The sequence below is a fragment of the Abrus precatorius genome, unplaced genomic scaffold (genome assembly GCF_003935025.1).
Source record: "Abrus precatorius isolate BTA unplaced genomic scaffold, Abrus_2018 Scaffold8, whole genome shotgun sequence".
NCBI classification, from domain to species: domain Eukaryota; kingdom Viridiplantae; phylum Streptophyta; class Magnoliopsida; order Fabales; family Fabaceae; genus Abrus; species Abrus precatorius.
The window spans coordinates 31,064,783-31,079,177 of NW_020874428.1; the positions used below are offsets into that span (position 1 = coordinate 31,064,783).

The window sequence follows — 14,395 nt, forward strand, 5'->3', positions numbered from 1 at the left end:
AGATGAAACCCAAACCACATAGCCACCATTCCCTGGGAACATAGTGCCCATTTCAGCAGTTATCAGTGTCTCAGGAACACTCCATATGAACGGGAAATGTCTTCCTCACCAAAAGGTCCTCCTGAGACCCAATGAAAGATCAAGAATATTAGAGGTATAGTTGAAACTTTCTTAATCTTCTCTAACTCTGCACTAGAAATTTGTATTGGAATTAATTAATACTGAAATTAAGGGCAATCATATCTTTCCAATTCTCAAATTTTATTTCCTAATTTTTGTTTGTTTCAACAGAGTCCAATTTTTCATACTTCCTTTGCTTACTGTTTGCGCCGTGTGTAGAATCAATCGAGATTCTAGGTCAAACCTTTTTATACTATTTAAAAACATATTTATAATTAATTTTTTTAAATAGGATTATAAATGATAAATATATCTTTAAATGAATTAAAACGTATAAGTGTATACTATAGAAATGAAATTATTTATTTAAAGAGTAAGTTTTGGTTAATTTATTTTATTTAATAAATTTTTAATAAGCATAAAATTTTATTAATTTGACAATTAATTTAAGAGTTTTTAAAAAATACATTAAGTGCTTATTTGAAAATAAGTTAATCTAGTGTAAAATTTATAATATTCAAAATGTGAACTCAAACACAGTATAAGTCTACAAAATTTCATGTTACATAATAATTATTATTGTTAAATATTTCTTAATGTTCGGTAAATTTATTTTAATCATAATTTGAAATTGAGATAATAAATTAAAATATTTAATACAAATTTTTAAGCCTTTTTTTGTTATATAATTAATTACTATTAAATTTTAAAAATATTTAGTACAAGATTATAAAGTTGGATCATAAATTTGACTACAATTTTATTGATATTCTCATATATCTGGATAACAAATTTTATTACTGATTATTATAAATAATTAAATGTGTGCACAAGGAAGGAATTAAAATTAATAATTAGTTAATTTGAAAGTAATGTTTTAAAACTTTTTAAAAAATAATTATATTTCATTTTATTTTCTTTTGTACAGTAATTATATATTTGGAAAAAAGAAAAAAGAAAAAAAGAGTTGCTAAGAGTTGGGCCAAGGCCTAACATACGAGAAAAGACAAGATCCAGAGAAGTTGCCTTTATAAATGTCACACGGGGCACTTACTTCCATTGGTCGCACATTCTCACACACGGAGTCTAGTTTCGTTGATGGGTTTTCATTGGTCTTGGTCATGACACCTAAACCGAACTCTACCTATACCGAAAGAGAGAGAGACACGAAATTGCAAGCTCGGTTTCTTGATGTCATCTCTATAAACTTGCTATAACAAAATTTGCAGTGTCACTTGTCTAGCTTTGAATCTTTCGCGTGATCTTTTTTAGGCCCTTTATCGCTGCTACATCACTTTCTGTGTCTCCATTCTTAATCTTATTCTTTTAAAATATCTCTTAACACAGGTTTTGGAATTTCTGTCCTAGATTTTTTGGCCCATTAAAGCCTATCGAATGCATTGTTGGGTTACACATTTTCTCATTCTTGATTATTCAATAATGCTGCAGATGCCTCTGTGAGATGAGTTCTTCGTTCATCATCTGCAAGATTAAATCTTGGTTCCAAGACTTTCACCTGGGTCCGATGAGAGATCACTTTTCTCACTCTCCCAATGCCAAATTTCTTAAGTTAGTTCTTTTCTTTTCTTTCTTGCCTGGCTTCACTTGCTCCTCATCCTACTGCAGTGCCCGGGGTTCCACGTGTCAGAATTTGGAGTTGGTGGCGTGTGCTCGGACCCACCTTTTTCTTTTCTTTTCTTTGAATCTTTCTCAAATCTTTGAAGATCTCTGCAAGTGAGATTGGTTCTCTTTTGTTTCCTTTGATTTCTTGAGGTTTCGTTTGTCAATTTATTCACCATTGGTACCTCGACCCGCTCTAGGTGCGTGGATTTTATCTGTTGTCTTGCATTAGATCAATATGATATTAATTAGAATTGATATTATGATTTAATCACGTTTAGATGGACTTTTGAGTGTGCTTGAGATCGAGAATAATAAAGCGGATTCGTAATTGAGTCTTTGATTTCATTTTAGACTTTAAATTGATTCAAATGAGTCTGGAATATGTTTTTTCGGATTTTATTTTGATTTTAGAACAAGGTTTTTGATTGAGACTTATGGAGATGAGTTGAGATTTATATAATTGCTTTGAACAAGATTTAAAGTGTCTTTCATTATGGTTTATGAATATATTTTGAGGATTTGATTATGAACAAGATTTTGAGAGGTTTCTTAAGGTAGAAATCATAACAGATCTGGTGATAGATATGTGTCAGAGGCTCAGAGGAAAGGGCTACCCATTGCGGTCGGAAGCCTATAAGGATAGGGCTATCTACTGAGATAGGACCTCCTAAGAGGAAATGGCTATCCATTGAGGTACTGTCCCTCTCTGCGGAAGGGACTACCTGATGAGATGCAGCCGCCTGGATAGAGGATCTTATCTAGTGAGATGGAGCTGCCGAGATAGGCTGGCCAAGCGAGGTGCAGCCGCCTGGCTGAGTACCGGCATATTCTATCCCAGAGTTGCATGTTATGATGAGAGAAACTTCTCTTTATAACAAGATGTTTTCAGTTTTCTGATAATAAATGTTTTCAAGTATTTTGATAACTAAGCTGTGAAATGGAATGCGTTTTAGAAAGAGATTGATAAATATGATATTTCAATGGATTTTATCTGGTGTCTTGCATTAGATCAATATTATATTAATTAGAATTGATAATATGATTTAATCACGTTTAGATGGACTTTTGAATATGCTTGAGATCGAGAATAATAAAGCGGATTCGTAATTGAGTCTTTGATTTCATTTTAGACTTTAAATTGATTCAAATGAGTCTGGAATATGTTTTTTCGGATTTTATTTTGATTTTAGAACAAAGTTTTTGATTGAGACTTACGGAGATGAGTTGAGATTTATATAATTGCTTTGAACAAGATTTAAAGTGTCTTTCATTATGGTTTATGAAGATATTTTGAGGATTTGATTATGAACAAGATTTTGAGAGGTTTCTTAAGGTAGAAATCATAACAGATCTGGTGATAGATATGTGTCAGAGGCTCAGAGGAAAGGGCTACCCATTGGTGTCGGAAGCCTATAAGGAAAGGGCTATCTACTGAGATAGGACCTCCTAAGAGGAAATGGCTATCCATTGAGGTACTGTCCCTCTCTGCGGAAGGGACTACCTGATGAGATGCAGCCGCCTGGATAGAGGATCTTATCTAGTGAGATGGAGCTGCCGAGATAGGCTGGCCAAGCGAGGTGCAGCCGCCTGGCTGAGTACCGGCATATTCTATCCCAGAGTTGCATGTTATGATGAGATAAACTTTTCTTTATAACAAGATGTTTTCAGTTTTCTGATATAAATGTTTTCAGGTATTTTGATAACTAAGCTGTGAAATGGAATACGTTTTAGAAAGAGATTGATAAATATGATATTTGATATTTTATTTATCTTTTTGAATAAGAAATGTTGATGATTTTTTATATGGTTTTGGAAATTGATATTGAATTTGGAAAGGTATCACTAGAGAGAGTCTTGAGGCTTTTCAAATGACTTATCATTTGACCAACCATTAATTCCATATTCTTAACGCTAGTTTTAATGTTATTCCAACTTTCAACACTCTTCCTTCCAAGCTTGATTTAGCAGTGAGGCATTATGCTATAACTATTAGTAATGAGTAATTCGTTCGGAAATTATATGATCAGGAAAGGATTTTAACAATTAGGCAATACAATTCCCGGGAACTTTGATTAGATCAACCCCTAACATTCATCTCTCATCTATTGTTCTCTTCACTTTAATTTAGTTGTTTAGTTTTGCTTATGCCTTTTTTGTTTTTTAATCCTCGTGGGAACGACAATCCCGTACTCATTTTCCTATTACTTGAGACTCGGTGCATCTGCCGGAAAACCAGTTTCTAAAATTGGCAATCAGGGAGATTGTATTACAGAGGGAGGCTGGTTCTGGCCATGAATTCTAAGAGGATTCCTCAAATTCTGCAAGAGTTCCATGACTCAAAAACAAGGGGGCATTATGTATTTTTTTGCACCTATAAGCGGATTTATGGGCTATTCTATTTGGAGGGGACGAAGAAGCAGATTCAGCAGCATATTAAGAAGTGTGAGATATGCCAAGCACTAGTACCGGCATGTCTATTACAACCTCTCCTTATTCCTAATAACAGTTGGACAGACATAGCTGGATTTCATCGGTGGACTACCCAAGGCCATTGGAACGGATACTATTATGGTGGTGGTTGATCGGATGACTATGCACATTTTTGTGCATTGTCCCATCCCTAGACAGGAAAAGAAGTGTCAGCCATGGTTGTGCAAGAGATTTTAAGCCTACATGGATCCCCGGAGTCTATTGTTTCTGAACGGGATCGACTCTCCATGGGTGCTTTTTGGACTGAGACGTTCAAGGTAGCATGAACCTCGTTGAAGATGAGTTCGACCACTCATGTGCAAACAGATGGGCAGATTGAGGCCCGTTAACAGCTGTTTGGAAACCTATCTACGTTGTTTCACCAGCTCAAAACCAAAGCAATGGCTGCGGTGGCTGGTTTGAGCCTAATATTCGTACAACACCAAGTATCACGGTTCTGTTGAGATGACTCATTTTAGAGCACTATAAGGTCGAGACCCTCCCGTTCTTTGGAGGGGAGGGCGAAAATCCTCTTTAGAGGAGGTGCAGAGGCTGTTGGAGGAAAGGAATAGAATGCTAGATAAGCTAAAATTTCAGTTGGAAAGGGCACAGAACAGAATAAAGACCTATGCCAGTAAGAAGCCGGAGGGATGTGAACTTTGAAGTGGGGGATAAGGTTTTTCTGAAATTGCAAACTTTGTAGACTACACGCACTTGGAAAAAGGGTCAATCAAAAGTTTAGTCCTGAGATTTTATTGCCCTTACGAGATTTCAGAGAATATTGGGCAAGTAGCATACATGCTAAAGCTGCTAGAAAGTGTTTCATGTGTCGTTGCTGAAACAATGTGTTGGCACCAACACTGAGGTCCAGCCCTTGCCGGCAGCATTGTCTGAGGAGTGGGGAGTTGCAGGTGCTCCTTGAGGAAGTATTGGCAGTTAGGAGTTCTGCAGCAGGCCAGGTGGAAGTGGTGATCAAGTGGCAAGACATGCCATCATTTGAGAACTCGTGGGAAGCTGCCGAAGAGATCCAGAAGGTACTTGGTAGACTCAACACAAGAGACAGGCTCTATGGCTTGGGCATCATCCAAAGTAATGAAAACATATGCCCCTTGTGTGAGGCACCTAAGGAGGAAATTAGCCACCTCTTGAATTGTGAGTTTGCTCGGTCCCTTCAGATCAAATGGCTACATATATGGCAGATGAAGTGGGTCTTTCCATGTGAGATTAGGGTGCATTGGGTGTCATGGCTTTCGGTAGGTCTACGGACAGAAGAAGAGGTGATGTGGGTGAGAGCCTTTTTGGTTAATAATTGGGTAGTATGGTTTTGTAGGAATAGGGCTGTTTTTGACGAAAAAAAAGACAAGCCTTGAAGAAGCAGTGAATTTGGCAGATATGTGGATGGCAGAGTAGTCCAAAAAGTAGGAAAACGCTTGTACAAAGAATGAATGATAAAATGTTTGATTAACCATATTTGTTTGGCCATGTTATGTTTAACTTGCAGGTGAGTTCGAAAACCAAGGAAGCTATACAATGAGCCGGGCAGAATTTGTAAAAGGAGATGGCCAAATGCTTTGTTGAGTAGAGTGATACACTGTTGTGAGGAGAGATACACCGACGAAACAATAAATAAGTTGAGAGTGAAGTGAGGAAAGTGTGAAATATGTGAACTACAAACATGATTGTGAGTTTGGTGAGCTTTGGAGGAGATGAGTGGAAGACTGCGTGAGGAATGTATATTACAAATTCTGTTGTTTGCTGATTGTGCAGGGAAAAGAACAAATCCATGGACTGGTGGTGTGTTAAAATGCGGCAGTGAGAAAATTGGCGAAGTTTTGTGGTTATGCGAGAGAAGACCTTGAAAGAAGAAAGGGATAAAATCACAAACAAACATTAATACTGCTTGAGGCATACACATCAATATTGATTGCTCCCATTTTCCCAACAGACATTTTATTCTCTGGTCTGACTCTTATTTGATTTGAGTTACTTGGTTTTTAATTGAAGAAAAATACTTCAAACTAAAATAATGAAGGAAAATAGAGAATAAGAGTGTAGACAAGAGAGATTTAATAAATTTTTAAGTTTTTTTTTTTAATAATTTTTCAAGTTAGAAAGGAAAAAAAGGAAGATATATACTCTTCACACTCAAATTTAGTTCTTTCAAAATTGAGAAAATATAGAAAGAAAATAAATTTTAAAATTATATATATTTTAAGACTTGCTCTTATAAACTTTAAAATGTCATAAAGGGAGCATAAGTTAGTAGAGATAATTATTTAATGAAATAAATTTTAAATAAAAGTTAATTTCGAAATAAATTTATATAAATAACATTAGTGTAATTTTTTTTTAACAATTTATCACATAAAGGTGGAGATGATTTACATTAGGATTACAAATTACTATGCTAGTATGAAAAAAATATTATCAGTAAATCCTAAATCCTAAATCCTATGTAAACTCTGGTGGTTTAGGTATTCGATCTTGGAAGCTAAGCTTTCATTATGAAGATTTGCATTAAGCGTCATGACTTCTGGGTACAAGTTATATAAATGTGGTTATGAGACTTTGCTAGTGACGAAGAACGTGAATAAAGCTTGGGTACGATCTTCGCTAGAGCCCTCTCCCTATGAGCTTGGATTAAACTAAATTCAGATGGTTGTAACTTGAGATCTAAAATGGCTTCTTGTAGGTATCCTTCGTGACCCTATAAAGAAGTTTTTATTGCTGCCCATTCTGCTTTACTAAGAAACATCTCTATTATGCAATCTAAACTTTGGGAATTCTACATGTAATTAAACTGGCTAGGTGTAGAGGACTCCAAGAAGTTGATTCTTGAATTAGACTCTATATGAATGCCATAAAACCCTTCTGTCACAAGAAAAATAAGTAACTTAACAAGCAATTAGATTTATTAGTTTTGTATACTATGAAGAGTGACATCAAGCATTTATAAGAGCAACTCTTAAAATAAATAATTTTTTTCATGTGACGATGTTATCATTTTCTTTCATAATAATTACTTTATAGCTGATATTGTTGGCATCCACAAAACTTAACAGCCACATAAAAACAATCGTTTAATTCCTTATTCACTTTACAGTTACAATAGGTTCATTCTAGAAATTAAATATATTCATAGGGCACATATTTATTTTTAGTTGGAGAATAAATAAAGGGATATTTTGTATGTATTTGCCATCGACAATGCCTTTTCTTTTTGCAATCAAAGATAGAAGAGAAGGCATAGAAACTAGTTTTCCACGCAGAACTAGACAACGAAATGTCACAAGTAAAAAATGGATCCAAAATCCAACCACCACAGAATGTAAAAGATGCTTCTGGATTCAATGTAAAGTTTCTTTCAGCGACTTCTGGATCACATTGAAGTACCAACTGATCTTTGTTCATATCATAACCTGGAATATCATCAGCTAAACGGTTTTCAAAAGAAAGTGTATACCTTCGTGCACCCAAACAACTCCAATCCGATGCATATGTCATCTGGGAAAATAACATTAGTGTCATAATAATTTGCATTATATTGTTTGTGGAAATGTGAGTAATAGCTTTGTCTACCAGTCTTCCTTTCATTAGTGCCATGAATAGGAATCTTCAGCTTAGTTATATTCATAGTATAGCCTTAAATAGCTTAAAAAACAAAACTCCAATAATGAAATTTAATTTGTTTTGCGTTTCATAAACTTCATTTATTGTTTAGAAAACTAACACTCAAGATATTACGTTGAAAAAGGAGATGTAAGAATGATTCTATTTGAACTTAGAGAGTGAATATTAATAATTCTTAACCTAACTGCTTTCTAATTTATATTTTTTAGAGCGATTACACGTGGTAACTATTTTTTAAAATTATAAAAACGATTTTACGTATCAACTACTTTTTTAAATACTATTCTTTTAAGAATACTTACTAAATAACTGCTTTTTAAGTTAGCTTTAGAGAGCGGTTCCATGAACCTGCTTTCATACTAAAGAGCATTTTAGCTTTAACCATTTTTGTAGTATGTTACACAAAGCAATTTTTATTAATTACTATCCAAGTTAATGCTACTAAAACTCATTTTTTATATAGTGAAACCATAGAAATTTAAGAATTGAAATAATTTATGAGATTGCAAATTAAACATTCTTAAAATAATATTATTGCATAGAAAATATTAATAATTAAATTTTAAAGATATATAATTTAAGAAAAAAATAAGTAATAGCATTAATTGTATATCAATTTTAAGGTTAAAAAGATATTTAAGTGAATACATGCTAGGACTTTTCTTACTTGTAATTGACTTTTAAATTTAATTTTTTCTGTTTTTAAAAATATCATTTCTTGTCCTACCGCAATTCGATTGTATCACTCATGCTAAGTGTAATTATGATTTCAACTATATAATAAAAAAAAATTTCAATATATAATCAATTAATTATGGTTACAAAATTGATGGAATTGCTTTTTTTTTTTTTTTTTTGTTAAGTACTATTTGTTATGGCAATTATTCTGACAGTCAACCTACTTATGTAACATCACTATTAACATCAGCATTGTGTTAATTTTACAAGAAATTGGCTCATAAATCATACACTTTCATGACAATCATACTATATTCAACTTCTTTAGAATACTTGTTCATAGTGTAAAGCACTAATAAAGTCCAACCAAACAATTATACTTGTTAAACTGTATACAATGAAGTACATGTCTTCACTTAGTGGTAAGTTGTGATTAGGTTGTGAGAGACTATTAGCCATGTATATTTCTTTTTGGTATTTTAGTTATTTGCTTTTATAATTTCGCCAATTTTAGGTTGTTAAAATTGTTATTATTATTTTTAGTCCTTATATTGTTTTTCTTTTTCCTTTTTCCATAAAAGTATAAACTTACTTAAAGTAGAAGCAATCATTAAATGTGAATTGGCTTCTTCGTCCCATATGCTTCAATTTACTTTGAAATTTTGCCATATAAATTTTACTTCGAAGACTACAAGAGCAAAAACCTTAGCAACCCAAAGAGTATGCGAGTGAAACCATTCTCAAGTTATTAATTGTGATTAAATGATGACCTTGAGGCAAAAGTTAAAGCTCACGCTGAATAGTTAAAAAAAAAATAAAAGTAAGTGATACAAATGATTCACCAACTCTATGAAAAATCGTAGTATTACACACACACTCTAATTCCAACTAGTAATATAGGCCTTTCTTGCGGTGGCTCTGTCCCTCTATAGGTATATACTCATATGGTATGTACTTGTTTTTAGTTGGAGAATAAAGAAGGGGACGATCTTTATGTATTTGCCATTTGCACAGCCTTATCTTTTTGCAATCGTAACCCATTCTGAAGGCATTGAATTGCCTCTGCCAAGTAGAATTAGATAATCTAACTATGCAATTATGTGGTCGATCTATAATCCATCCACCACAAAACTTGTAAGATATTTTTGGATTCACAAGAAACTCCCTATCTGGAACAATATCAGTGCTCATGTCACATATGATAAACAACTTATGTTTATTCATGTCGTAACCTTCATCATCATCACTCAGTCGATTTTCAATAGAAAGTGTGTAGTGTGGTACTCCAAAACACAGCCAATTCCATGCACCTGTTTCCTGACAAAACAATATTAGGGTTAAAATAGTTTTTACTACAATGTTTCTTCGAATGTGAGCAATGACTTTGCCAGTCGATCTTTCTTTGGTTGGTGCCATGGGTTGGTTTCTAAACTTTGTTATGCATGTTTACAGTATGTGCCTTAAATAGTTGAAAGTGGGAGTCGTTATAATAGAGAAAAAAAGAAACTCCTAAGATGAAATTTATTTATTTTTTTGCGTTAAACAAACTCGACTAATTATTTATAACTGAAGTTCAAAACCACAAATTCAAATATTGAAATCAAATTCATGGATTATTTTTTAAAAAATTAATACGTTGAGGAATATAAATAAAAACTCAAAAGTATACAAGTTAAATAAAAGGAATATGTAGAAGAGAAATTGTAAAGATAAAAAAAAATTATTTCAAGTGTCGTTTAGTTTGAAAGAAAGGAATGATAATTCTGTTGTCTTATTTGATTGTAGAGAAATATGGTCGGAAGGAAAATTTTAATTTATATGTTGACATGATTAGCCTTCATTAAGGTAATATAATACACAACATTAAATATTAATTACCACCTATATCTTTAACAACGATAATAATATAATTTCATTAAAGGTAATATTTAAAATTATATTTTTTATTATAATAAAATAATAAAAATATCAACATTGTTTATTTTTTTTATTTATAATGGTTCTTTAAATTTTAAAATATATAATACATAAAATTATTAGTTAAGAATAAAAACAATACTCACTCAATAATGATTGAGGATAATTTCCATATTAATTATAATTAATAATAAAAAAAATTAATAAAAGTGATGTTGATATTTTTAATATATTATAACCTTATTCATTTTTTTTGTGTGTGCAAATTCATTGTATTGCAAATATAATTAAAAACATCAAATTAATCAATTCAAACTCTCTTATCTTATTAAACTAAAACGGAAGTTAGTATCATACTCTTTTAAAAATAATTTTTATATTTAAAAAATCAAATTTAGTGCTTAAAATTTGTAAAATCTTTTATATGTTTTAATCGTGTTATCTGGATTAGTACATGATAGTTTTTTTTTATAATTAATATTATTTAATATTAAATTTTAATTAAAAAATTATTAATTATATCTTTTTTGAAAATATGTAAAAAAATATTATTTAATAATATAAGAAAAGGTAAATATGAAAAAGAGAGAGAGAGAGAGAGAGAGAGAGAGAGAGAGAGAGAGAGATGAGAGGGGTGATTTAGGAAACCCAGAGAGAATGTGATGGGAAGTATTTGAAGTGAGGGCAACGGCGCTGTGATGTTTTGCTGAGGCATTGCGAGATCGGAAAAAAGAGGGTGAGAGATCAGATGAGTTCCGCTGGTAAACCCTTCTTCTTTCTCTTTCACTCTCTGTTTCAATCTCAAACCCTATGCCCTCTTCCTTTTTCGCTACCCCATTTACAATCCTCACGCGCATGCAAATTTCTCTGTCTTTTACACACTTTATTAAATATATAATTATATATAAAAAAACCATTTTTGTTATCGCACACACTTTTTTATTAGATTTTTATTGTAGTGGTCGACTAGATAGATGCTGAGGACCCAATCCTCAAGGGGCAAAAAACCCTAATTCGTAATGGTTATGTGCTTTTAGATGGTTCTGTCATATCGTTTGTCCATTTTTCTTTTGTGGGTATAAGATGGAGTTGCTTTGGATCACAATTTAGGTTTCGTGTTTCAGATACAGTCAATGGGAGTTCTGACGAGTCTGTCAAAGAAACTGTTCCAGGGTCAAGCCTGGAACCAAAACAAGAAGATGCTGGTGAGGTTTTGGGATTTGTTGATTTTTTCTTTCCTTCTGTTATGGAGGTTAGCTATAAACTTGTTAGTATATTCCTTGTTTTGCTAGAAATAAAAGCTCAAGTTGATGCAATGTGGGGACAAATGAATAAAGGAGTATCTAATAAGGTCCTCAACAGATTTACGAGCAAGCCTAGTTCCACTGCAAAAAAAGCTGCAAAGAAGACATCTTCTGTAAGACCTTGCTGTTGCTTTCTTCTGAGCCATCTCTAGATGAAACTCTTTGCTATTATTAGCATGTGTTTAATTTCCTTTAACCTGATAACCTTGAATGTAGAATTGGATGTCTTATTTGGGGTTGGCACCCAAGGCAACTGAATCTCTGGGGCAAGAAGCTTCGCAGAATGGACCTGGTGTGCTGCAGAGCAGTACAAGTGATGAAGCCAAAAAGCTTGCTGCTGCTGCTCTTGCAGCTGTGAAAGATGATGCTGCCAATTCTACCACAGGCAGGGGGAAACTTGTGGTGAGCACATTGTTATCTTGTTTTCCTTTTTTTGTCATGTGCTAATCTGGCTGAATGGGGAATTTTTGTTCAATTAGCCAAAAGGAAGAGGAACGTGTGTGTGTGAGTATGCATGCTTTGAGATAATATTTTTGTTTTCAAATTCAATATGTGGACATGCCTGAATCGTATATAGTAATACTTTAACATAGGTGCTGTTTGTATGCAGCTGTTTCAATATTTGATTTACTAGGGGTGCCTATTGTTAAGCCCAGCACCAATTTGAGCATATCATACAGAAATAATTTTCCATTTGAAAATTTTAAATGCTTCTGATTCCAACCTGATTGATGACTGATCAATCACCACACCTACGGGGCATTTGACTGTCAATGTTTGTTCACTTGTTTCCTTTATCAGATTACTGAGGTTCGGGACTTTGCTGGTCAAGAAATTGAATATAAAAAGCTCATAGATTCTGACTCAAAGGAAGCAATGGAAAGAGCGAAAGCTCCTGCTCCTTCGGCTGTGGACGCTGTCCTTGAACAAATTAAGAAGAAACAGAAGCTCAGTGTACTTGATAAGACCAAAAAGGACTGGGGAGAATTTAAGGAAGAGAATAAGGGACTGGAAGATGAACTTGATGCTTATAAGAAGAGTTCTAACCAGTATTTGGACAAGGTTTCCTTCTTACAGCGAGCAGATTACCGGGAATTTGAGAGAGAGAGAGATGCACGATTGGCTTTGCAAGCCAGGAAGCGACCAGATATGCAAGAGGACCCATATGACTGAAGGTAATTGAAGGTTGGTGTTACTACTTTCGGAGAACTATGTATGGTTTTGTGATGTGTTGATTATCCAAGTGCTATAATCTCTGGGAAGGTCTTGGTCTCTCACAGGTAAAACCTTCGATCAAATTTGTGGAGTATGATGCATTTTATAAGGATTGAGAATTGGAATGCTTTTAAATGACATGCTGCTTGATATGGAAGGGGAAAATAGTGATTAGAGAGAAACAGATGTAAACTTTTGGAGTGACTTTACTCAAAGAACAAGAAATTCTCTACTCACTGAAGGTAGTTTCAAAGAACGCATTCCTCGATAGATTTGCACTTAGGGTCAGATTTACAGTGGATTATGGGGAGCATATGCCTCCACTCACTTTCAAATTTTTTTTAATCTAGTGTAGTATTAAGTTATTATTTGTCTTATTAACTTCAACTTTGTCCTTATTGATTTATTTCTGTATAGTGAAATATCTGGGTCTGAGATTATAGTTACTATACATGCTTTTTGGTTTAAGAAACTACAATGGTCTCTGCCTTGTTTGTGATGCATAAGGACACCATCCAATATATGGTAGTTTTAAGTAGAACATAATCTTACCAATAAAATGGTTGCATGCCCATTAACACCAAAGGAGAAATTTACCAATCCATGTGATGTGAAAACAATAACTAGTGTGTTAGTCAACAGCTTGGTATGGATAAGGAGGCATGATTACAGCAATCGTTCATGCATGGTGAATTTATGCATAAAACATGCACTTGTCAGTGTTCAATACACTCAAAGTCTCGCACATGTGCTACCTTTATTGAGCAGGTTGTTGGAGCATTGTGTTAGGGTTTTCTTTTCGGTCCTCCTAGGGTACATATTCCTTTTTTTAAAAAAAAATATAGAAATATCCATCTGTGTATGGTTACTTTTCCCCTAATTTAAAATTTATTAAAATTTAAAATAAAGAAAAAGTTACCAAATAAGAGAATGTACCCGCTAGAGAGTAGCCAACTACAGTAGTATTGAAAATTTACTTGTGTTGGGGCTTGCCAACTTGGAGGTGATTGAAGTGCGTCTACATGGAATTCACTTTTCCTCTAAGTCAAGACAAAGCATGATTTTCTTGCAAAACAACTCAATTTCGTTCTAATTTGAACCAGATGATATCGTATTGACACCTAGTTCTCTACTTTTCCTCTACCAAAGCTACTCTTTACCAAAAATCCTCTCCTTTTGCTACTGCAGATTCTTTAAAGCAATTCTTGTACGTAGTTTGTGGCTTCCGTGGCACCAAAACTTACCCTACAGTGACGCATTCCATGTAGTACTTGGAGACTTTTAACGACAACCGTAGAAAAAAATATTATTGTAAGAGTACAATACTTGTCAATAAACTGATCACAAATTCAAGATAACAACATGCTTGATTGTCTTGTGTTATTTTAATGCTTTTTCCGTTTCTAATATTTTGTTGTTTGTGCCTTTGTGTCATACTC

The 14,395-nt window shown here is 33.5% G+C and overlaps 1 protein-coding gene across 2 annotated transcripts; it reads left to right on the top strand.

The window, feature by feature from the left end:
- The first annotated feature begins 11,046 nt into the window (after positions 1 to 11,046).
- Positions 11,047 to 13,457, top strand: LOC113847449 (craniofacial development protein 1). Of its 2 annotated transcripts, XM_027476568.1 has the most exons (5): positions 11,047 to 11,198; positions 11,562 to 11,642; positions 11,730 to 11,854; positions 11,958 to 12,143; positions 12,543 to 13,457. In XM_027476568.1, exons 1-5 carry the CDS (start codon positions 11,186 to 11,188, stop codon positions 12,912 to 12,914), a joined length of 777 nt encoding a protein of 258 aa, XP_027332369.1. In that variant the 5' UTR covers positions 11,047 to 11,185; the 3' UTR covers positions 12,915 to 13,457. The 2 variants fall into 2 exon arrangements, with proteins under 2 accessions (XP_027332369.1, XP_027332370.1); XM_027476569.1 differs by lacking the exon at positions 11,047 to 11,198 and having other exon boundaries at positions 11,401 to 11,642; positions 11,710 to 11,854; positions 12,543 to 13,421.
- Positions 13,458 to 14,395: the final 938 nt, after the last annotated feature.

What these genes read in the sequence shown, in the direction of transcription:
- LOC113847449 (XM_027476568.1), top strand. An exon ending in CTGCAAAGAAGACATCTTCT is followed by an intron (nt 11,855 to 11,957) that starts GTAAGACCTTGC and finishes CCTTGAATGTAG; the next exon opens with AATTGGATGTCTTATTTGGG. An exon ending in CAGGCAGGGGGAAACTTGTG is followed by an intron (nt 12,144 to 12,542) that starts GTGAGCACATTG and finishes TTCCTTTATCAG; the next exon opens with ATTACTGAGGTTCGGGACTT.